This window comes from Geotrypetes seraphini, chromosome 4 (assembly GCF_902459505.1).
Source record: "Geotrypetes seraphini chromosome 4, aGeoSer1.1, whole genome shotgun sequence".
Classification (NCBI taxonomy): domain Eukaryota; kingdom Metazoa; phylum Chordata; class Amphibia; order Gymnophiona; family Dermophiidae; genus Geotrypetes; species Geotrypetes seraphini.
Window position 1 is genome coordinate 148681572 of NC_047087.1, and position 23984 is coordinate 148705555.

The 23984-nt window shown below is 42.7% G+C and overlaps 1 protein-coding gene across 2 annotated transcripts in view; it reads left to right on the plus strand.

Moving 5' to 3' along the window:
• The window catches only part of AMFR (autocrine motility factor receptor), a 705232-nt gene that overhangs the window by 143910 nt on the left and 537338 nt on the right, over positions 1-23984 (plus strand). For both annotated transcript variants that reach the window (XM_033940583.1, XM_033940582.1), the window contains one exon: positions 14556-14596. In XM_033940583.1, coding sequence (XP_033796474.1) covers positions 14556-14596 — 41 coding nt within the window. The remainder of the gene's footprint in view (positions 1-14555; positions 14597-23984) is intronic.

Genomic DNA, 23984 nt, shown 5'->3' on the forward strand with positions numbered 1-23984 from the left:
AGGAAAAAGCAAACGTGCTAAACAATTACTGTTCTGTGTTCACGGAAGAACAACCTGGAGAAGGACCGAGATTGTCTGGCAAAGTAACACAAGAAAATGGAGTAGATTCTGTGCCGGTCACGGAGGAAAGTGTTTATGAACAACTTGGAAAACTGAAGGTGGACAAAGCGATAGGACCAGATGGAATCCATCCCGGGATACTGAGGGAGCTCAGAGAAGTTCTGGTGGGTCCTATTAAAGACTTGTTCAACAAAACTCTGGAGACGGGAGTGGTTCCTGGGGATTGGAGGAGAGTGGATGTGATCCCTATTCACAAATGTAGTCACAGAGATGAAGTGGGAAACTACAGGCCTCACTTCGGTTGTTGGAAAACTAATGGAGGTGTTGCTGAAAGAAAGGATAGCGAACTTCCTAGAATCTAATGGGTTACAGGATCCGAGGCAACATGGCTTTACAAAAGGTAAATCGTGCCAAATGAACCTGATTGAATTCAATGATTGGGTGACCAGAGAACTGAATCGAGGATATATGCTAGATGTAATTTACTTAGATTTCAGCAATGCCTTTTATACGGTTCCTCATAGGAGGCTCTTAAACTTGAAGGGCTGAAGTTAGGACCCAAAGTGGTGAACTGGATTAGAAACTGGTTGTCGGACATATGCCAGAGGGTGGTGATTAATGAAAGTTGCTTGGAGGAAGGAAAGGTGAGTAGTGGAGTCCCTTAGGGTTCGGTGCTGGGGCTGATCCTGTTGAATATGTTTGTGAGTGACATTGCTGAAGGGTTAGAAGGAAAGGTTTGCCTTTTTGCGGATGATGCCAAGATTTTTAACAGAGTAGACACTGAGGAGGGAGTGGAAAACATGAAAAAGGATCTGTAAAAGTTAGAGGAATGGTCCAATATCTGTCAACTGAAATTCATTGCAAAGAAATGCAGAGTAATGCATTTGGAGATTAATAATGCATTACTAATCTGCACGGACGGGGAGTGGGACCTTGGGGTGATAGTGTCCAAAGATCTAAAGGTGAAAGAACAGTGTGACTAGACAGTGGATGCTGCCAAAACGATGCTGGGCTGTATAAAGAGAGGCGTAGCCAGTAGAAGAAAGAAAGTGTTAATGTCCCTGCACAGATCGTTGGTGAGACCCCATTGTGTTCAGTTTTGGAGACCATATCTAGTGAAGGACATAAGAAGACTTGAAGTGGTCCAGAGGAGGGCGATGAAAATGCTAGGAGGTTTGCGCCAGAAGACATACGAGGAGAGATTGGAAGCCCTGAATATGTATACCCTAGAGGAAAGGAGGGTTCAGGGGAGATATGATGCAGATGTTCAAATATTTGAAAGGTATTAACGTAGAACAAAATCTTTTCCAGAGAAAGGAAAATGGTAAAACCAGAGGACATAATTTGAGGTTGAGGGGTGGTAGAATCAAGAGCAATGTAAGGAAATTCTACTTTACGGAGAGGGTGGTGGATGCCAGGAACGCGCTCCCGAGAGAGGTGGTGGAGAGGAAAACAGTAACAGAGTTCAAAAAGCATGGGATGAACACAGTTTCTAGAGTCAAAAAATAATAGTAAATATTGAAGGACTAAGGCAAGTACTGTATATGGCCTTTTGGTTGAGGATGGGCTTCAATGGCTGGGAGGGTGTAGATGGGTTGGTATGAACTTTGACTGAGTCAAAGTTCATACCCAAGCACAGAACCCAAGCACAGTACCGGGTAGAGCTTTGGATTCTTGCCCAGAAATAGCTAAGAAGAAAATAATATATTTTTAAATTGAATCAAGTTGGGTAGACTGGTCTTTATCTGCCGTTATCTTCTATGTTCTTAGCTGTCTTTATCAATGCATTGATCTAACTTGCCAGTGTTTGTATTTCTTCTTATTTTCTTCATTCGGATCCTTTTTCCATTCTTTAAAGGATGTTTTTTGGCTCTAATAGCCTCTTTCACTTCACCTTTTAACCATGCCGCCTCATTTCCTCCTCTTTCCACTTTTGCTGATATGTGGAATACATCTTCTGGTTTGGGCTACCACAGTGGTAGTTTTAAATAACATCCACGCCTGGTTTACAATCCTAACCTTTGCATCTGATCCTTTTAGCTTCTTTTTAACTATTTTCCTCGTTTTATCATAGTTGCCCTTTCGAAAATTAAATGCCTCTACAGTAGATTTCTTTTGCAACATCACTCTGGATATCGGCTCAAATTTGATCACTTTATGATCACCATTTCCCAGCAGACTCAACACAGTTAATTCTTGTACTATGCCTTGCATTCCACTAAGGATCAAATCTAAAATAGCTCCCCCTCTTGTTAGTTTCAGAACCAGTTGCTTCAAGAAGCAGTCATTTATGAAATCTAGGAATTTTACCTCTGTAGCACTCCCCGATGTAACATTTAACCAGTCAATGTTGGGGTAATTGAAATCAGTCAGTATCAACAATCATACTCTATTTGCACTGCTAACAGGGAATCTCCCCCCTGACTTGAGTGTATGGCATGGAGTATCAACACAAAAGCCCAAGCAACAGAAAAGAAAAAAATGGAGAAAAAATTTGGTTTGGCTTCATTGGTTCAAAAAACTCCACTTTCTCAAATTTATCAGTCTCAGTCTCATAGAATTTAATCATAAATTTTACTTTAGGCCAGAGGCCAATTCCGGTCCTTGAGAGCCGGAGCCAGGTCAGATTTTCAGGATATCCACAATAAATATGCATGAGATAGATTTGCATCTCAAGGAGGTAGTGACTGCAGAACCATTTCCTACATATTCCTTGTGGATATCCTGAAAACCTGACCTGACTCCAGCTCTCGAGGACTGGAATTGCCTACCCCTGCTCTAGGCACATCAAATAAGAGCCAACACTCAAAGTCCAAGGATAAAGGATCCAAAACTTTCAAAAATAGGCACAGTTCAAGAAATCCACAAAAGTAGAAGGTAGAGGGAATGCAGGTACTTACCGTATTTTTCGCTCCATAAGATGCATCTGACCATAAGACGCACCCTAGATTTAGAGTAGGAAAACAAGAAAAAAAACCATTCTGAACCAAATTGTGTACTAACATATACCAGGCTCTGCACCCAACCCCAAACTCCTTGCCACGCTCTGCACCCTGTTTCCCCTCTCCTACTAATTGTAATGCAATTTTTTCCTTTCATTTTTTATTTACACACATCAGATATAAATTCTCAAAACTGACACATTTCGATCACTAAATTGAAAATAAAATAATTTTTCCTACCTTTGTTGTCTGGTGATTTAATTAGTTTCTGGTTGGACTCCTGACTGTGCATCCTACATTTCTTTCACAATCCAGCCCCATGCCCTTTGGGTCCAGGTCTCTATCTCTCTCTGTCTTTCTTCTGCTTACAACCCCCATCCCATCCCTATGTCCAGCATTTGTTCTCCTTTTTCCAGGTGTTTCTCTGCTTCTCTCTCTCTCTCCTTCCTTGCTCCCTAATCCAGAATCTTTCCACCTCTCTGTAGTCTCTCTCTCTCTCTCTTTCTTATATCCTTCCGCTAACATTTTGAGTGTTTCCTCTCTCTACCACTTCTAGTCCAGCATCTGCCTTGTCTTCAAGACTGTTTTCCTGCCCCTCCTCAAAGTCCTTTGGAAGCTTCCCCAATGTCCAGATCCAGTGTCCCGCCGATTTGCTATCCTCCTGCTCTCTCCTTCCTTGTAATCTCTAGAGGGATGTGCTCTTGCTCTCTTCTGTCCCTGTAATCTCTAGAGCAGGGGTGTCAAACTTGGTCTTGAATCCATGGAGGGTGTTTTCCCCTATGACAGACTCCGGAAGAGCACCATGACTGAGGACATTATAGAAGTGCAGCAGGCAGTGGCTGGAGTGTGTGTGGAGGAGTTGGCGCTGTTGTTCAAGTTGGAAGATCTGGAGAACAGATCCCGGAGGTGTAATCTTCGGATCCGGGGGGTGCCGGAAGAAAGTGCTTATCAGAATGGCTCGCAAGACAGCTTTGGATATTTGTGCAGACATTCTCGCTGGTGCTCTAGCGGGTGCCGGAAATAGAAATGGAACGAGCGCACCGGGCTTTGGGGCGCCCTAAATCTAACTTGCCATGTGACATTGTTTTGTGCCTGAGCAGCTTTTGGGTAAAGGAGAAAATATTTCATGCAGCGCGGAAGCAGAAGAATTATAAATGGAATAATTTGCGGGTGGACATTTATCAGGATGTGGCGGCTATAACCTTGTGAAAGCGGAGGGATTTGCAAGAAGTGACCACCTATCTACGCAGAGGGGGCTTTCGATATCGATGGCTTTTTCCATTCGCCTTGGCGCTGACAGTGGGGAGCGTGACGAGACAAGTTCTGTTTGAATGGTCTCGAGATGTAGCTTTGGATTGGGGATAGGGGGAAGGGGATGTTGGGGGGAGGAGGAGGAAGATGGGGGGTTGGGTTGGGAACTGGGATGAGGGGAAGGGGATATGGTACTCTCTGCCCTGCTTTGGTAATAGATGGTTGGCTGATGCTCTGGTGGGGCCTGGTCAGGGGCTGGGGTGACTGGGTCTTGTGGATATTGATGGTGGAATATGTAGAGTGGTTAGTAATAGTGGATCCTGGTTAACTTCGTAACTTGGAATGTGGGGGTGATAAATTCCCCCATTAAGCGTTCAAAAATTTTACAACACTTAACAGCGTCATAAGATGGATGTGGCCTTTCTCCAGGAGACTCATTTGTCTGATCTTGAACATATGAAATTGAAGCAATGGTGGGTGGGGGAGTGTGTTGCGGCTTCTGCATTGGGGAAACAAAGGGGGGGTAGCGAACCTGTTCTGTAAGGGTATCCTAGATAACTTACAAATTTTGGCTAAAGATGGGGAGGGCAGATATGTGCTATGTCGAGGGCTAATCGTGCAGCAAGACATGGTAATTTGCTGTGTCTATGCTCCTAATGAAAATGATTTGGCATTTTATGCTAAATTGACCCGTTTGTTGTTGCCCTATGCCCAGGTCTCCCTGATTGTAGGGGAGACTTTAATGCTGTTTGTGATTCTAGTTTGGATTGCACGGGACCGGGGGGTGCCCTGCGTCGAGCAGGGGAAAGGGAGCTCCAAAAATTTATTGATAACCTGGAGTTAATTGACTCCTGGAGGGTATTGCATGGCACTGAGAAGGATTATACTCGTATGTCCCGGGTGCACGGTACGCAGTCTCGCATAGATTATATTTATGTGACAGAACAGATGTTTCGAAAGCTGAAGCGGGCTGAGATAGGTCCTTATACAATTTCTGATCATGCCTGGGTTAAAGTGATTTGGCAAGAAGGAGGGGGGCCTCTGGGGAAATGGCGCTGAGTATTTCTGCTTGAATTGTATAGAGATTCGAACTATAGGGAACGGTTGTTGAAAACATGGAATGAATACAAACGACATAATGCTCATGCAGAAGGGGACCCCATCTTATTTTGGGAAGCAGCGAAGGCGGTGTTGAGGGGGGATACCCTTAGTTATAGTAGTCATGTTAAGAAAGCTAGAGATAGGGAAATTCTGTGTTTAGAGAAGGATGTTGCTAAGGCCCAGAGGCTGTATGGCCAGACTGGTGATCTCATGCACAAACGAGTTGTTGGAATATCAAGTGGCCCTTAATTCCCTACTACATCAGCGGGCAAGTAAATCTCTCGCTTATTATAAGTACCAGCTTTATAGATACGGGAATAAGGGGGGGGAAACTACTGGCCCGACTGGTTTCTACCAGGATGGGTCCAAGTAGGGTTCAGGCTTTGAGGAATGAGCAGGGCAAGAGAGTTACAACTGACCTGGAGATCAGAGATATATTTTTTCGCTATTTTAAGAATCTTTATGTCTCCCCGTCGGAGGCGGGTGTAATGACGGGGCCCTATTTGAATGGGATAGCGTTGCCTAGTATCTCTGAGACAGACAGACAGGGTTTGAATGCACCAATAACGCCGGAGGAAGTGTATTGGGCAATATGGAATAGTCCTTTGTTGAAGGCGCCGGGCGAGGATGGCATGCACATTGAATTTTATAAGCTCTTAGGTGAGGAGATCATTCAGCCACTTGCTCAGATGTTTACTGTCATGGTTGGTGCAGAGGCTTTACCAGAGGGTATGAACACGGCACGTATCTTGCTGTTGCCTAAACCGCATAAAGACCCTGAACAAGCAGTTTCCTCTCGACCTATTTCATTATTGAATACAGAGGTTAAATTGTTAGCGAAAATCATGGCAAAGCGGATGGCAGCTGTGCTTCCCTCCCTTATACACGAAGCTCAGGTGATATTTGTGAAAGGATGAACTATAGTTAAAAATGTAAGAAAATTGTTGCTGTCTTTGGAACAGTGGGCGGCGAGCGATTTCTCATCTGTGCTGGTTAGTTTTGATGCCGAAAAGGCGTTTGACAGGGTGAGGTGGGATTTTCTTTATGATACTTTAGCGGCCTATGGTTTTGATGGGTTTTTTTTTTTTTTTAAATATTGGCGGTGCGAACATTGTATGCTTTTCCACAGGCTAGAATAGTGTTGAAAGATTTCTAAACGGACAGGTTCCTGATTTCTAGGGGGACGAGACAGGGTTGCCCCTTATCGCTGTTGTTGCTTGTGCTTACATTGGACCCCCTAATTCGGGATATTTATGCGATACCATCTATAAAGGGAATTGACACCGGAGCTACCTCTTAAGTTATCGGCCTTTATGGATGATATTTTAGTACATCTTACAGATCCTTTGCCTTCTTTGACAGCCTTACTAGACTTGATAAAAGAATATGGTGAATATGCAGGGTTTCGCTTAAATGTGGATAAATCGGAGGCGTTAGCATCCTCTGCGGCGGTTAAGGCCCTATGGGGGAATGGATTTCCATTGACATGGGCGCCTGGGCAGTTTGTGTATTTGGGGACTTTGATGACTATGCAGATTCCCCGTTTGTATTGTCTTAATGTGGATAAGCTGCAGCAATAGACGGAGCTCTTGCTGGAGACATGGAAGGCATTGCCCCTTTCTCTGATGGGGCGCATTTGTTTGGTTAAGATGTTCATCTTTCCCAAATGGCTGTATGTTTTGCAGACTCTGCCGTTGTGCTTGCTAAAGAAAGATTTACGCATTCTTTATAAAGGGGTTACTCGTTTTTGTTGGGCGACTAAATTTAAGGTGTCTCAGTTGTTGGGGAATTGGCATAGGGGAGGATTAGGATTACCGGAAGTGCGGATTTATAATTATGCGTGTCTGCTTCGTCATTTGGGAGATTGGGTGAATATGACTAGCAATTAAACCCCTCTTCTGATGGAACGTGAGTTTTTTTCTCCCTATGATGTGTTTGCATTACTGCATAGTTCTCGGAGGGCGCTGCCCCTTCTATCAGATCCAGTGTATTATTTAGCGCATTGCAAGCGGCTTGGTGTTGGCTTGTGCATGCCTTGGGAGAAGATCCGACGGTCACTGATCTCTTGTCCTTGCGGGGGAACCCAGCCTTTTCTCTGGGAAAGGAATCAAGAGAATATCTGTCCTGGAGAGCGAAAGGAGTTACAAGTTTAGAACATATTTTGGGGGATGATGGGGAGCTGTTGGCATGTGCAGATTTACTAGCTAAGGGGGGGGGGGGAGACCTGAGGAGCACAGTTTGCATGTCATCAAGTAAAACACTATATGAGATCCCTTGACAGAGCACAATTGAGTTTGCACTTGGGGGCCAGGCTGCGGGAGTTTGCTCGAGAGGAGGGGACGTCTCTTATGGTCTCTAGCATTTATGCTAGTTTGCAAGATTTACAATCTGCCAGGGACTACCAGAGCATCAAGGGTAAATGGGAAAAGGAATTGCAGATTAATCTGGGACATTGGGATGTAGCCCATACTTTGAGGGCAACGCCTGGGGTGACCCCGTGTGCTTAGTTGTGGGAAACGTATTATAGGGTGACCTTACATGTTTTATAGTGGAGGTCTTCCTACACCACTATGTCATAAATGTGGGACGGGGGGGATCATACTTTGGGACATGCCTTTTGATTCTGCCTCATTATTCAGCACTTCTGGAGGCGTATAATCTCTTATATGTCAGGGTTAATTGGAGAGTCTTATGCAGTACCCCGGACCACTTTGTCTTGGATTTGTCAGAGGCTTTTCGCCATTTACATAGGGGGCATCGAACTTTCTGTATGAAGATGAGTTTACTGGCCAGGAAATGTATTCTTAGTGCTGGACGGTTCCGGACCCTCCTACATATTGGCATTGGCGGAACCAATTGCATCAGTTGGTCATTTGGGAGGTGCGAGATGCCGGAGGGTCTAGGAAACGAAAGATGTTGTTTTTGAATATATGGGAGCCTTATCTGCAAGTCTTACATCCTAAGGGTCGCAGTGCAGTTTTAAGATGGGTGTCCTAATTTGTTAGTTAGTTGGGTTGGGAGAGTAATGGTGAGTACTGGTGGGGCGGGGTGGAGAGTATCATTGGGGGAGAGGAAGGGGGGGTTTGAGGAGGGGAAATGGGGTATATTGAAGGTTCTGGCAATTAGTCAAAGATAGGATAAGTGGTTCAGGTGGGGGAAGGGGTGGTGTGACATTTTGGGGGTTCATAAGAGTACAGAGCTTTGGAGTACCTTTCCACCCTCATTAATCTCAGTTGCCCTATGTAGAGAAGGAATGAGAGGGAGTTTGGTTGATGTTACTGTTTTATTGTATATGGTTGTTCTGTTATTGTACATGATGCATTATTTGTACTGTGCACCTTTGGGATGCGCTGGTGTTGTATTTGCTGTGTTTGCATCAGTAAAAATTGTTTGAACCTAACATGGATAAGTGTAAAGTGATGCATGTTGGTAACAAAAATCTTATACATGAATACAGGATGTCCGGTGCTGTACTTGGAGAAACCCCCCAGGAAAGAGACTTGGGAGTACTGTCGACAAGTCAATAAAGCCGTCCGCGCAATGTGCGGCAGCAGTGAATTGGGCGAACAGAATGCTAGGAATGATTAAGAAGGGGATCATGAACAGATCGGAGAAAGTTATCATGCCGCTGTACCAGGCCATGATACGCCCTCACCTGGAATACTGCGTCCAGGACTGGTCGCTGTACATAAAGAAAGACAGTACTATCCGAAAGGGTCCAGCGAAGAGCAACTGAAATGGTTAAGGGGCTGGAGGAGTTGCCATACAGTGAGAGATTAGAGAAACTAAGCCTCTTCTCCCTTGAAAAGAGGAGACTGAGAGGGGACATGATCAAAACATTCAAGATAATGAAGGGAATAGACTTAGTAGATAAAGACAAATTGTTCACCCTCTCCAAGGTAGAGAGAATGAGAGGGCACTCTCTAAAGTTAAAAGGGGATAAATTCCGTACAAACGTAAGGAAGTTCTTCACCCAGAGAGTGGTAGAAAACCGGAATGCTCTTCCGGAGGCTGTTATAGGGGAAAATGCCCTCCAGGGATTCAAGACAAAGTTAGACAAGTTCCTGCTGAACCAGAACGTATGCAGGTAAGGCTAGTCTCAGTTAGGGCACTGGTCTTTTACCTAAGGGCCACCGCGTGAGCGGACTGCTTGGCACGATGGACCACTGGTCTGACCCAGCAGCAGCAATTCTTATGTTCTAACAACCTACACAAGATAGAAACTCTAAACAGCTTCAAACCAGTTTCCATTGATAACCTAAAAGTACAATACATTTCCCCCTCCATATTCACGGGGTTAGGGGCAGAGCCGGCCCACAAATATGAATAAACTGCGAATAATATTCGGGCCGGTTCTGCCCCTAACCCCTGCTTCCCTCAGCTATTTTAAGCCCTGAAAGCCCCCCCCTTAAGCCTTACCAGATGGTCTAGCGGGTTTTCATCCAGAAGCTATCTTCCCATGCACCTGCCCCGTGTAGATTGCTCACAGGAAATGGCTGCCTTGATCTCCCGTAGTCTCTCGAGCCATTTCCTGTGAGCAATTTGCACAGGACAGGAGCATGGGAGGATCACTCCTGCCCTGAAACCCCACTAGACCTCCAGGTAAGGCTTAAGGAGGGGTTTACAAGGCTTAAAATAGCCCGAAAAATGAAAGCAATTTTTTTTGTTTACAACCGTGAATAAGCGAATCCATAGATACGGAATTCGCGAATACGGAGGGAGAAGTGTAGTCTCCTTACACCCCACAACATCAATTCTGGACCGATGCCCATCCACCACACTTCTAGCTACCAGCGAATCCTTCCTGAACTTCATCTTACCTCTGAGTCCCTACAATCAGGCATAATACCACAGAGCTGGAAATCTGCTGTAGCAAGACCACTCCTTAAAACCCACCATGGATCCAGACAATTCAAGCAGTTATAAAGTCTCAAATCTCCCATTTATCTCAAAAATACTAGAAAAGATAGTATTCGCACAACTACGAGACTTCATGGAAACAAACACCACCCTCTCCAACTTCCAATCAGGATTCAGGAAGCACAATAGCACAGAAACTGCTTCTAGACATCGTAGATAACTGCTGGAAAATCCTTGATGAGGAGAAAGATGCACTGCTGGTCCTATTAGACTTGAATGCTGCCTTCGATACTATCAATCACTCACTCCTCCTACCAGGCTACACTCTATCAGAATCCATGATGTTGCACTGGAATGGTTCTCCTCCTTAAATGAAAGGTCTTAGAAAGTACTATTGGAACCCTCCGTATCGGAACCAAAACCTCTCGACTACGGAGTGCCCCAGGGTGCATTATTATTCCCACTCCTTTTCAACCTATTTGTCAAACTAGTACTCAACATCGCAGAAAAATACTAAATCAAAATATACTCGTACACAGACGACATAGAGCTCTACCTTCACCTAGGTCAACACCGAGATGCATAAATAAAAAATCTTCACTGCTGCCTAACAAATCAATGTGTCAAAAACAGAACTTCTCTGGATACATAAGGACTCCAGCGCCGATCTTTTTCCTGGAGAAATGACACTCTTACAGCCAAAGACAACATCTGCAGCCTAGGAGTGATTCTCGATTCAAACCTATCGCTCTCAGACCTTGTATCAAAATTAGTGTCTTCCTCAGTGTTCCCGCTAAGCTGCGCTGGGGTGCGCTGGCGCACAAAATATTACCTCGCAGCGCACAAGTTTCTCGTCACAGCGCACACAGTGTAGAGCACAGTTCTTCAACCGCCGGTCCGCAAACAAAATCTTGCCGGTCCGCGAAGGATTCGGTCCCCGCCGCAACGAAAGGCCGGCGTCAGCTGACTTGCAACTTCCTGTTGCAGTCGCTGTGCCGGGACTCCTGCCTTCGCCGGGACTCCTGCCTTCCACCGCGTTTGCCTCCTGCCTTGTCTCCGCACCTCCAGACCAGCAGCGGCAGCTGTGTATGCTTTTAACTTCGGCACAGAGCTGCCCCTAATCAATAGTTTAGCGCGGTTTCATAAGGCAGCCTCGGGGCCTTTGCTAGGCCGGCCCACATCGCATCATCGAAGCGGGCCGGCTATCAAAGGCCCCGAGGCTGCCTCATGAAACCGCGCTAAACTATTGATTAGGGGCAGCTCTGTGCCGAAGTTAAAAGCATACAGAGCTGCCGCTGCTGGTCTGAACTCTTGGGCCGCTGAAGGAGGGCAAAAAGCAGCTGTCCTGGAGGTTTCCCTTCCTCTCGCCTTTACAGGTTCCTTTTTTCCACCTTTTTTTTTTTTCCTTCAAATGGCAACGGGCCCCAGCATCGACATCAATCAAGTAAGTTCCACTGTCAATCAAGCGGTTCTGCTCGGCCAAAGCTTCCCCTGTGACATGAGCCACCCTCAGGGGAAAGAAAGTGACCCACAAAGGTGAGGGGAAGGGGGGCAGATGATGGAAGTTGGGGGGGGGGAGAGAGAGAGAGAGAGAGAAGGGGCAGATGATGGAATGGAGGAGATGAGAGAGAGAGAGAGAAGGGGACAGATGATGGAAGTGAGAAGAAGGGAGAGAGAGCAGAAGGCAGATGGATGTCAGTTGAGAAGGGAGAGCAGATGCTGAATGGAAGTGGGGAAAGAACACATACTGGATGGAAGGAGGAGATAAATAAAGGGGGAAGAAAATAGTAAGATAATGGAGGGGTGAGGGAAAGGGGTGACAAGCTGTGTGTAGACACAGTGAAAAGAGGGAAACGGGACTAAATAGTAAGAAAGAATTTAATTTAGATGGAGGCAGAAAATAGAGAAGGAAGACCAGAGAAGAAAAGGGAAGAGAGAGCAGAGAATGATCAGATCTGAGTGGAGGAAATGAGAAGAGAGATATGCTAAAAACCACAGGGGGGAGGGAAGGATAGAGATGCCAGACCATGAGGGGAACAGAAGGAAGATGATGGATGCTAGACCAAATTGGGGGGTGGGGGGGGGCAGGAGGAGAGATGGCAGGGAAAGACAGACAGTGAATGGAAGGGGCAGATGCTGGACTGAAGAGACAGAGAAGGTTATCATGCTGCTGTACCGGGCCATGGTACGCCCTCACCTGGAGTACTGCGTCCAGCACTGGTACTTTAAGAAGGACACAGTACTACTCGAAAGGATCCAGAGAAGAGCAACTAAAATGGTTAAGGGGCTGGAGGAGTTGCCGTACAGCGAAAGATTAGAGAAACTGGGCCTCTTCTCCCTTGAGCAGAGGAGATTGAGAGGGGACATGATAGAAACATTCAAGGTACTGAAGGGAATAGACTTAGTAGCTAAGGCAGGGAGAACGAGAGGGCACTCTCTAAAGTTGAAAGGGGATAGATTCCATACAAACGTAAGGAAGTTCTGTGGTAGAAAGCAACATATTTATTTGGCTCATAACTTGCTGGCGCCCGATATTTTTAGCTCACAGTGAAAAAAGTTTGCTCACAACACCCGCCCGCTTAGAGGGAACACTGGTTTCTATTACCTCTGCCAACTAAAATGCATCCGTGCTTATTTTTCAGAAAGCGATTTCGCCCAGCTACTATACATGTTTGTACTATCCCGCTTAGATTACTACTCTACTGGTGGGCTTACCTGCAAAATCACTCTCCCGTCTCCAAGGTGTGCAAAACGCCGCAATCTGACTTCTAAAAAGCTTGAGCTTCCGCAACCTTGTCACCCCTGCACTAACATCCATGCACTGGCTGCCTATCCAAAAATGATGCGCCTTTAAAGCCTTGGTGTTAGCCTTCAAGACCTTCCACAAAAAGACACTAAACTACATAGTATCAAAACTACAAATTTATGTCCCCACCCGATCACTGAGATCCCAAACAGAAAAATGGTTGGTCCTGCCACCTGGCCGCTCACTCACGTCTGAGACAGCCCAAAGACGCTCATATTTTCATTACATATCCACAATGTGACAAATCATCCCCCCCATCCATTATATCTACACTGAAAGTGCTGCAGTTTAAACCACCATATGTCCACTGTCTCTATTTTTAAGTCTATATGTTATGTCTGTACTGTAAATGCTGTAATCTAAACACCTTTGTCCATACTGTAAAGTCTGTATTTCTCACTAAAATTTGTCCTACCCATGCTATGAATGTACTCTTGTAACCCATTCTGGGCTCCATTTGGTAGGACGGTCTATATAAGGGGTAGGGAACTCTGGTCCTCGAGAGCCGTATTCCAGTCGGGTTTTCAGGATTCCCCCAATGAATATGCTTGAGATATATGTGCATGCACTGCTTTCAGTGCATATTCATTGCGGAAATCCTGAAAACCCGACTGGAATACAGCTCTCGAGGACCGGAGTTCCCTACCCCTGGTCTATATAAATGAATGAATGAATAGGTCTATATAAATGAATGAATAAATAAATAAATATTACAGAATTTATTTTCTTAATGGCCAACTCTCCCTTCATCCCATTGCTGTAGGCTAGGGAGTCCCACATGTAAGAATACGCTGCCTGCTTTAAAAAATTTTTATTTATTGTTAGTCCTATTTGAAACAAGACCAGAATAATTGCTTACCAACCCCCTCTTTTACAAAGCTGTAGCGTGGTTTATGAATTCCAGCTGCAGCGGTAACAGCTCTGATGTTTATAGGAATTCTATGAGCGTCTGAGCTGTTACCACAGCAGCCGGCAGTAAAAAATGCGCTACGGTTTTGTAAAAGAGGGAAAGTGTTTTTTTTTTTTTTTGGTTACTCTGCATACTACAATATAAAGGAACAGCTGGAGACAAACAGAAATGCATAAAATGTAGTCAAACCAGTTAAAATGGGCTTTTTAATGCATAGATATTATATCTGGATTTAAGGAAATGGTTTGTAGTAGGTAAACTAATAAATGCTCAAGTACCTGAATAAATTAATGTAAAACGTTCTGAGCTCCCCTGGGAGAACGGTATAGAAAATTGAATAAATAAATAATATTCTGAATAACAATGGTGGTGGTGTGCAGTATACAGTCAAACCTCGGTTTGCGAGTAACCCGGTTTGCGAGTGTTTTGCAAGACAAGTAAAATATTCTCGCAAAACTTGTCTCGCAAACCGAGTGTTGACTCGATTTGCGAGCACCTCCCCTACCCAGTAATTATTGCGAAACATTGAGCTGCAGTATTCTATTTCCAGTTTTGCTTAAAACTTAAATTATTTTGTGAGATAAAAATTATGTGAATAACTAGCTTTTGTTATTTTTATTTGTAGTCTCTGCTTGTGACGGTGAGAACTGCCCATGTTATATTACGGTAAGCAGAATACAATGGGAAATGAGTCATGATGCTGTTATAGTTTGAATAGTTGATTTTTGCATATGATTAATAATCACACTATAATGTTCTGTAACATTCCATTGTCTCACCTTTTGAAGCCATGTCTCTTCCTACAGGGAATATGCTTTCTATATTCTAAATACATGAATTCTAATACTAGTGAATAAGTGGAGGATCAGAGCAAACTTTATAAAACTGAATTGTATAAATCATTTTTTTCCCTTTAAAGCATTGTAGGATGATTGTTGTGAGCAGGGAAGGATGTGCTTCCTTGCTGCGCTCCCATCTGAATCAGTCCATTAGAATTTGACCCAATCTCCTCAAAGTTCAGGTTTTCTGGCCCATTAAAAGGGAGGCAAGTTCATGTTTTGTTCCAAACTTTGCACAGAGACTTAGTACCAGGGGTTGTACTAATCCCCAAAATTTCAGTCTCCTGATAAGTTTTGTTAGGCTGCAGCACCTGGACAAAGTAGCTGTTTTGTGTTATACAGAGCATGGCACTCTGAAGGTGACCTCCATTCAGCAATCTGTAAGTCTTGAATCAATAGAGATCAGCCAAAAAATTTGCATGATTTTGTTTGAGACCCTACGGAACCCCAACATAAAATTTTGTTCAGTTTGGGGAGGTTGAGCATGGATCCCTGGTCTACTTGTTATGACATTACTCCAATTAATTCACCCTCCTCCAGTGAGAAAAATAGCTATTTGATCCTGCTATTTTCTATCCAATAATCAGTTTCTAATCCACAACAGAACAATGTCTCAGGAAGGACTTTGTCAAAAGCTTTCTGAACATCTAGATACACTACTTCAACCAGCTCACCTTTATCAACATGTTGTTCATGGCTTCAAAGAAATGAACGCAAACTGGTAAGGCTGGGCTTCCTCGGCTGAACCCATGCTGACTCTGTCCTATTAAATCATGTTTGTCTGTATGGTTCGTAATTTCATTTTTTATAATAGTTTTCACTATCTTGCCTAGCACTGAAGTCAGACATCAGTCTGTAAATTCCTGGATCACCCTGGAACCCTTTTTAAAAACTGGCATTACATTGACCACCATGTAGTCTTCAGGTACTACATGATGATCTTGCACCTGTGTGATGTAGTCACTAGTTAGTGTAGAACTGGTATTCTTATAAGGGGAGTGTGTGGTGCAGTGGTTAGAGCTGCACCCTGAGGTTGTGGGTTCAAATCCTGCACTGCTCATTTGACTCTGGACAAGTCACTTAATCCCCATTGCCCCAGATACATTAGATAGAGTGGGAGCCCGCTGGGACAGTTAGGGAATAATGCTTGAGTACTTGAATAATTTGTAATCTGCATAGAATTGTAAGATATGCGGAATATAATTTTTTTTTTTTTTAACAAAACAGTGAATCATGGACAGTATGCGCTTTATGGCCTGACCAATATCTGCTGTTGACAAATGTCTGTGTTCCATTTGTGTTGTGGTTGTCACAGCTGTTGATTAATGCTAATCAAACTATAATTTCAAATGTTCCCAATGAAGCATTATCAGTTGACAGGTTATGGACCCATTTATTGAAATGAGTAAACAATGTTAGAAAGAGCAGTGCTAAAATATGCCCTGTGTATTTTTTTTTTTTGTGTTCAATCTTTTTTATTAAATTTTCATATAATAAAAGAAATAAAACAAAACTGTAAATAACCATACATAAGTAAACATGTCAGTACAGTGAACATACAGCTATATGTTGTCATCTAAAATAGTCTCATAATTTGTTTATGTCCATGTAATATCAATCACATTTGCAATAGTCTAATACTGGTGCCCAAACATTACGAAAGTGCGTTAGGGAATTAGTTTTCTCCGCTGCAACATATTCATATTTGGAATATAAGCATATAGTGTTCCACCACATATTATAATTAACAGATGAAAAATCTTTCCAGCAGGACAATATAGTTTTGATCGCCAATAATAATAACACTCTAAGCAATTTAGTACCATATTTGTCTAAAGGTAACTGTAATGCACAAGGTCCATATATGACAATTGCATAAGACAAAGAGTCTGAAATAGGCAGCAATTTACAAATCATTTCCCATATATCGCTCCATAGTATTTGCAAGTGTGAGCATTGAAATATCATGTGTCTCAAAGTACCAATTTCTGTGAGACACGACCAGCATCTATTAGATACAGTGCTATTTACCCTAGAGAGCTTGACAGGCGTCCAATAGGCCCTATGATATAAATACAATACCATTTGTAAAATAGCTGAGGACTTCAACGCCTTGAAAGATGATAACCAATTATCTCTCCATATCGAATGATCAAAATCCACCTGCGTGTCAGTGGCCCAAATGTCGTAAAGAGTAGTTGAAGGACCAAATTTTTTACTATGCAAAAACTTATACCAATAAGAAGCCTGGCCTGGTTGAGTAACTAAGGCCGTGGACCACGCAAGTATGGTCGGTGGGTCAGAGGTAAGTTTGCTAAGTTGAGGATAAGCTTGAACACAGTGTCGTAATTGTAACCATTTATAGTGCTGTAGAGAATCCAACTGAAATAAAGATTTGAGAGTATTGAAGTCAGAAAATTTAGTATAGTCATTGGGATTTAATAGATGAAAAAGTGCCCAAACTCCCCGTTTACGCCACGATTTCCACTCAATGTACTGTCCCTGGATCTTCACATGAGAATTTCTCCAAAGAGGTGAGTGTAAAGTGGCGTTCCATTGCAATGGAGCAAAGGAGTTAATCTCTCGTATAGCCACTCTTGTAGAAGATAGGATTCGATTCTGTTTAACCAAGGCATCAGGTATCACAAATGAAATTGTCCGACCTGGCTCAAACTGGAACATAAGCTTTTAGACAAATACTATCTTAATTGTATTTCATTTATGCCCTGTGTATTTGACAAAATTGGCCAGTCCCTCATTTTTCTATTCATTGACCAAATACTTTAATAAACAATCGAGCTTGAGCAATTTTTGAGTGGAGATATTGTCTTAACTGCCATTCTTAAAAATTCTAAGAGCACTTACAGGAAGTAAGTAATTATAGACCAACCAATAACCTCTGTCCTACTTTTTACTAAAATGATGATTGTTCTTGTATAATCTCTGTCCTACTTTTTACTAAAATGATGATTGTTCTTGTTATGTTTTTTTTCAGTTTGGTTTCCGAAATTAATTTAACACAGAAACTATATGGTGGGCACTATTGTTTTTGGAAAATGTCTGACCCAGGCCAGTGTGCAGTGATTATCCAATTTGATCCCTTTAGTGTATTTGACTTGGTGGATAATGATTTATTGTCATCTATCATTAATGGCTTTGGCATTCAGAGTGCAGTCTTGCAGTGGTTTTATGGCTTTTTATCTTGTTAATCCTAGAGTTAAAGGTAAGTGAAGTCCTATCAGAAACTTAGGGGAGTGGTGTCGAGAGTGTTGAACAGATGCCTTCACTTCAGCTCCATGACATGCTTATATTTTAGATCCTATCTCTACTGCTAATCTGCTCAATATGTATGTATTTTAAAAATTTCTATACCTAAGCGGTTTACAAAGAACATACATATTCAAGACAACATAATATATTAACTCATCGCAATTATCTAGCGTCATAAAACTAGTGTAAAACTTAGTAAAATAGGCTATCAAAAACTAACCTTCAGGAAAATAGGCTATTGAAATCTAACCTAATAAAAAGCTCTCACAAACAATGTGTTTTAAATTGCTTCTTAAGACATCTTGTTATTACATAACCTTAAACATCCTGGCATAGCATTCCATTTCAGAGAACCCGCCACAGTAATGGTTGTTGCTTGCATCTTCTTGTAATGGGTTTCACTAAGCACCTCTATTGATAGCTTCATGGCAGATTCAGATCTTAACATTCTATATGGTATATAATGTTTCAATACTTACTTTAGATACCACAGTGCTACCCCATAGATCGCTTGGTGAATAACCATCAAAATTTTGTATTCAATTCTATCTTGAATTGGAAACCAGTGGAGACACTTCAGTACCGGCATTATATGCTCATTCCAAGCCACTCCTGCAATCATTCTCGCTGCAGCATTTTGCACAACTTGGAGTGCCTTGATTTTATTTTTTGCAATACCCAAAAATAGGGAATTGTAATAATCCAATTTGGATAGCACCAAACTCTATTCCACAGTTCAAAAATCAAACCTAGACATCATATTTCTTACTCTTGACAATAATCGCAATTGGAAGAATGCTTCTTTGACAACTTGCAAACTATGTGACTGCATGGAAAGCTGAGCATCCACAATCATTCCTAGCATATTGATATGTGTTTCCATGGTAAAAAACCACCTCACCTATCGTCAACTCCTTCAGCTCTAACGGGATTACATCATTTCTATCTTTTTTTATATTCAAAACTAGCTTATTATGCATCCACATTGTTATACACTCCATACACTCAGCCAATTTCGTTTTGACAAATTGTACTCCCCCCAATTACGGGGAATTAAAACTGGATATCATCTGCATAAATGCGGTAATGAACTCCAAGCTCCTGTAACACCTTCCCTGTTGGTACAATATAAATTTTGAACAGAAGGGCAGACAGTGAGGATCCCTGCGGAACTCGCTTCTTCAATCCCATCATATCAGAACGCAGGTACCACATTTTACTATGAACTTACATTCTAGTAGGAAAGACTGAAACCATTTTAATACTGTACCTCCTCTCCTCCCTGCCACAATTTTTTTAACCAAAAATAATAAACTCAACAAATTTGTCGTTGAGTGACTAAAGAAGAAATAAGAACTGATTGGAGAGAGTATAACTGTGTACAATTTGAGTGAGACTTCACCTCCAGTTTGAGTTGTATTTAAAGCTTGTGTCGGTTCCCTGACGCAGTACCAAAACGTGGCACGTCAGAACCAGAAACAAGTCCAAGCTAAGTTTCAGTCACTTTATACCAGGGGTGTCAAAGTCCCTCCTCGAGGGCCGGAATCCAGTTGGGTTTTCTGGATTTCCCCAATGAATATGCATTGAAAGCAGTGCATGCAAATAGATCTCATGCAGATTCATTGGGGAAATCCTGAAAACCCGACTGGATTCTGGCCCTCGAGGACCGACTTTGACACCTGTGCTTTATACAATCTTAAGTGATTAAGAAATGTTCCCTGTAGCTTGAGTAGCTAGTGATCAAATAATGAACTATCATGAATAGTGGTGTGTATTACCATTGAACACTGCGATGATTGGGTGGTGAGGTGGCACACACAGCCTTCATGTCTCTGAGCAGAGTTCTACCAGATATACAAACAAATTAAATTTGGGTATATTCAGTTTGATCTTAATGGAGTGACTTTTTTATGATTTACAATTTTTTTTAACAGCAAATAAGGATCCACTGTGTCAAAAGCCGCTTGTATATCCAAAGATACCAAGCAAAAACTATTCCCTGCATCAATCCCCTGTCTGGGCACATCCAAAGAGGATAAGAGTTTCCACCCCATGACTTTTCCTAAAGCCATATTGTAACATAGTAGACGACAGCAGATAAAGACCCAACTGGTCCATCCAGTCTGCCCAACCTGATTCAATTTAAATTTCTTCTTCTTAGCTATTTCTGGGCAAGAATCCAAAGCTCTACTCAGTACTGTGCTTGGGTTCCAACTACCGAAATCTCTGTCAAAACCTACTCCAGTCCATCTATACCCTCCTGGCCATTGAAGCCCTCTCCATCCCATCCTCCCCCAAATAGCCATATACAGACCCAGACCGTGCAAGTCTGCCCAGTACTGGCCTTAATTCAATATTTAATATTTTCTAATTCTAGATCCTTTGTGTTCAAATCATACAAAATACTGCTATTAAATTGATTTACAATGCAAAGAAATTTGATCACGTTACACCTTTACTGATCGATGCTCATTGGCTACCTATAAGCCATCGTATTTTATATAAGGTATTGCTGCTGATATTTAAAACTTTAACCTATCATGAGCCCCAGTTTGTATCAAGAATGTTAATCCCTTACAATCCCACTCGCTCTTTAAGATCATCCTCCCAAAATTTGTTAGTCATACTCTCTCTAAAAACAATAGGAATAAGAAGATCAGACATGTTCTCTGTCATGGGCCCACAATGGTGGAATTCTCTCCCTCAATACATTACCATCGAAAGAGATTTACATTCTTTTAAAAAATCTTTGAAAACATACCTTTTTAAAGATGCTTTTAATTTTAATATTATTTAATCTTTTCTTAGCATTTTAAATTTTAATCTAACCCTTTCCTTATGTTTTTCCCCCTATATGTTTTCTTAACTAAGACAGATGTAATCTTTTCCCTCTCTCTCCCTCCACCTCAAGTTTGTCCTGTCTCAAACTTATGTTATTGAGTTTTAATTTTACTCTTAATATTTTATGTTTTATTTTTGTACATCGCTTTGTAAACAGATTTAGCGATAAATCAAATGTTAATAAACCTTGAACCTTGAACCTTCATCCTATGCTTCTTTGAACTCAGTCATCTTTTTCCTCTCAACCACCTCTCTCAGAAGCGCATTCCAGGAATCCACCACCCTCTCCGTAAAGTAGAATTTCCTAACATTGCTCTTGAATCTACCGCCCCTCAACCTCAAATTATGTCCTCTGGTTTTACCATTTTCCTTTCTCTGGAAGAGATTATGTTCTACGTTAATTCAAGTATTTGAACATCTGAATCGTATCTCTCCTGTCCCTCCTTTCCTCTAGGGTATACATATACAGAGCTCCCAGTCTCTCCTCATACATCTTCTGGCTCAAGCCTCCTATCATTTTCGTCGCCCTCCTCTGGACCGCTTAAAGTCTTCTTATGTCCTTCGCCAGATACGGTCTCCAAAACTGAACACAATACGCCAAGTGGGGCCTCACCAATGACCTGTACAGGGGCATCAACACCTTCTTCCTTCTACTGGCTACTCCTCTCTTTATACAGCCCAACATCCTTCTGGCAGCAGCCACCGCCTAGTCACATAGTTTTTTCGCCTTTAGATCTTCAGATACTATCACACCAAGGTCCCTCTCCCCATCCGCATATCAGCTTCTCACCTCCCAGCATATATGGTTCCTTCCGATTATTAATCCTCAAATGCATTACTCTGCACGACACAAAGCTATGCCGGGCAATCAGATCGCAGAAGGATAGCGAGGAACTCCAGAGTGACTTGTGTCAGAGAAATGGGTGAAGAAATGGCAGATGAAGTTTAATGTGGAAAAGTGCAAAGTAATGCATTTAGAGAGAAAGAACAAGAAACACGAGTATAGAATGTCAGTTGCAACTCTGGGTAAGAGCGAACAAGAAAAGGATCTGGGTGTACTGATAGATAGAACCCTGAAACCGTCGACACAATGCTCGGCAGCTGCAAAGAAAGCAAATAGAATGTTAGGCATGATAAAGAAAAGAATCACGAGTAGATTGGAGAAAGTTATAATGCCGCTTTATAGAACAATGGTCAGACCACACTTGGAATACTGTGTCCAACATTGGTCTCCCAACCTAAAGAAGGATATAAAACTGCTGGAGAGGGTGCAGAGATTAGCAACGAAGCTAATAAAAGGTATGGAGAACTTGGAATACGAGGAATAACTTAAGAGACTGGGATTGTTCTCCCTTGAGAAAAGGAGACTGCGAGGGGATATGATCGAGACTTTCAAAATACTGAAAGGAATCGACCAAAATAGAGCAGTAAAAAAATTATTTACAATATCCAATGTGACATGGACAAGAGGACATGGACTGAAGCTAAGGGGGGGACACGTCCAGGACAAATATCAGGAAGTTCTACTTCACGCAACGAGTGGTGGACACCTGGAATGCTCTCCCAGAGGAGGTTATTGCAGAATCCACCGTTCGAGGATTTAAAAGCAAACTAGATGCACATCTCCTTACGAGAGGCATAGAGGGATATGGGTGACTAAAATTACATCAGGTGTACACCTGGCTGGGCCTCCGCGTGTGCGGATCGCCGGACTTGATGGTCTGATCCGGAGATGGCAGTTCTTATGTTCTTACATGTTATGTTCTTTGCATTGAATTTTAGTTGCCAGGCATTACACCATTCCTCTAATTTTTGCAGATCCTTTTTCATATTTTCTACTCCCTCTTCGGTGTCTACTCTGGTTCAAATCTTGGTATCATCTGGAAAAAGGCACACTTTTCCTTCTAACCCTTCAGCAATGTCACTCACAAACATATTGAACAGAATTGGCACCAGCACCGAACCCTGAGGGACTTCACTACTCACCTTTCATTCTTCTGAGCGACTTCCATTAACCACCACCCTCTGGCATCTGTCCGACAGCCAGTTTCAGATCCAGTTCACCACTTTGGGTCCTAACTTCAGCCCTTCAAGTTTGTTCAAGAGCCTCCTATGAGGAACCGTATCAAAGGCTTTGCTGAAATGTAAATTACATGTAGCATATGTCCTCAATCCAGCTTTCCGGTCACCCAATCAAAAAATTCAATAAGGTTCGTTTGGCACAATTTACCTTTTGTAAAGTTATGTTACCTTAGATCCTGTAACCCATTAGGTTCAAGGAAGTACCCTATCCTTTCTTTCAGCAACACTTCCATTATTTTTCCAACAACTGTAGTTTCCTGCTTCATCCCTGTGACCACTTTTATGAATGGGGACCACATCCGCTCTCCTCCAATCCCCGGGAACCACTCCCGTCTCCAGAGATTTGTTGAACAAGTCTTTAATAAGACCCGCCAGAACCTCTCTGAGCTCCCTCAGTATCCTGGGATGGATCCCGTCTGTTCCCATCGCTTTGTCCACCTTCATAAGAACATAAGAATTGCTGCTGCTGGGTCACACCAGTGGTCCATCATGCCCAGAAGTCCGCTCATGCGGTGGCCCCCAGGTCAAAGACCAATGTTCTAAATTGAGTCCAGCCTCACCTGTGTATGTCCTGGTTTAGCAGGAACTTGTCCAGTTTAGTCTTGAAACCCTGGAGGGTATTTTCCCCTACAACAGACCCCGGAAGAGCGTCTCAGCTCTCCACCACTCTCTGGGTGAAGAAGAACTTCCTTACGTTCATACAGAATTTATCCCCTTTCAACTTTAGAGAGTGCCATCTTGTTCTCCCCAGCTTGGAGAGTGTGAACAGTCTATCTTTACCTACTAAGTCCATTCCCTTCAGTATTTTGAATGTTTCGATCATGTCTCCTCTCAGTCTCCTCTTTTCAAGGAAGAAGAGGCCCAGTTTCTCTAAGCTCTTCAGTTTTTCAAGTTGCTCATAAACACTCACCTCCGTGAATGAATGGCACAGAATCTACTCTATATTCTTGTGTAACTTTGCCAGACAATCTCAGTCCTTCTCCAGGATTTTCTTCTATGAAAACAGAAGTACTTGTTTCGCA